This window comes from Egretta garzetta, unplaced genomic scaffold (assembly GCF_000687185.1).
Source record: "Egretta garzetta isolate BGI_Z169 unplaced genomic scaffold, ASM68718v1 scaffold1162, whole genome shotgun sequence".
Lineage (NCBI taxonomy): Eukaryota > Metazoa > Chordata > Aves > Pelecaniformes > Ardeidae > Egretta > Egretta garzetta.
In genome coordinates, this window is record NW_009258878.1 from 16,217 (window position 1) to 17,798 (window position 1,582).

Here is a 1,582-nt window from a genome sequence, read left to right on the forward strand (position 1 = left end):
GTGGGAAACCAGACCCCAGCTGGGTTGGGGCTGGTGGTCTCTTAACCCAGGAGGTTCTCAGGAGGGTTTGGGGTGGAAACGAGGTGCGCAGGTGCCGGCGGGGCACTGACGAGCCCTCCCCTCCCGCTCCCTCCACTGCAGTTTGATGTCCAGCCGTTTCTCCCCACACATGGTCCCGCCACCCACCCACGGGCTGCACCCCTCCGGCATCCCACACCCGACCATCGTCTCGCCCATCGTGAAGCAGGAACCCACCCAGCCCAGCGTCAGCCCTGGAGGCAACTCGTGAGTCGGGGGGCAGGAATGGCTGGCCCCAGGGATGGGAACGGACAGGAGCTTGTCCCCGGGGTGTCAGCGGGTCCCAACCCATCATCATCCCGCTTCTCGCAGGAAATCCCCCGTCACTGTGAAGAAGGAGGAGGAGAAGAAGCCCCACATCAAGAAGCCGCTCAACGCCTTCATGTTGTACATGAAGGAGATGAGGGCCAAGGTGGTGGCTGAATGCACGCTGAAGGAGAGCGCTGCCATCAACCAGATCCTGGGCAGACGGGTAGGGCACCGGCTCCACGTCCACGTCCCGCCCGGAAAATGGCCTTCAGCCTCCTTTGCTCTGTGGCTTGGTCCCTTCGGGGGCATCACCAGCCCGGGAGCTCCCAGGGAGCTGGTGGCGACCTGGGGGGCGATGGGACGGCAACGTGTGGGGCTGGCTGGGAGCCCGCAGCCCCAGGGCAGCGTGTCCTCGGGGCCAGCAGCGCCGCTTTGGGGATGGCGGGGCAGCTTTGGGGTTTGCAGAATGGCTTTGGGGTTCACAGCCGGCTTTGGGGTTTGCAGCCCGGCTTTGGGGGTTGCAGAGTGGCTTTGGGGTTTGCAGAATGGCTTTCAGGTTTGCAGCCCGGCTTTGGGGGTTGCAGAGTGGCTTTGGGGTTTGCAGAATGGCTTTCAGGTTTGCAGCCCGGCTTTGGGGGTTGCAGAGTGGCTTTGGGGTTTGCAGGGTGGCTTTGGGGTTTGTGGAGTGGCTTTGGGGTTTGCAGCCTGGGGGCTTTGGGGTTCACAGGGCAGCTTTGGGGTTCGCAGGGCGGCTTTGGGGTTCACAGGGCAGCTTTGGGGTTCACAGGGCAGCTTTGGGGTTCACAGAGTGGCTTTGGGGTTTGCAGGGCAGCTTTGGGGTTCACAGCCCAGCTTTGGGGTTTGCAGGGCGGCTTTGGCATTCGCAGAATGGCTTTGGGGTTCGCAGCACAGCTTTGAGGTTCGCAGGGCAGGTTTGGGGTTCGTGGCCCAGCTTGCTTTGGGGTTCACAGGGCAGGTTTGGGGTTCGTGGCCCAGCTTTGGGGTTCACAGGGCAGGTTTGGGGTTCGTGGCCCAGCTTTGGGGTTCACAGGGCAGGTTTGGGGTTCGCAGCGTGGTCTCTTCTCCCCCCGCAGTGGCACTCGCTCTCGCGGGAGGAGCAGGCGAAGTACTACGAGCTGGCGCGGAAGGAGCGGCAGCTGCACTCGCAGCTCTACCCGACGTGGTCAGCGCGGGACAACTACGTGAGTGCGGCCGCTCCGAGCCCCGCGGCCACGGGGACTGGCTGGCGGGGGGC

General features: G+C 64.2%; 1 protein-coding gene across 1 annotated transcript in view; it reads left to right on the forward strand.

Moving 5' to 3' along the window:
• Positions 1–1,582, forward strand: part of TCF7L1 (transcription factor 7 like 1) — a 14,979-nt gene that overhangs the window by 10,997 nt on the left and 2,400 nt on the right. Inside the window, exons 4-6 of the mRNA XM_009633799.1 lie at positions 142–285; positions 391–550; positions 1,422–1,533. Coding sequence (XP_009632094.1) covers positions 142–285; positions 391–550; positions 1,422–1,533 — 416 coding nt within the window. The remainder of the gene's footprint in view (positions 1–141; positions 286–390; positions 551–1,421; positions 1,534–1,582) is intronic.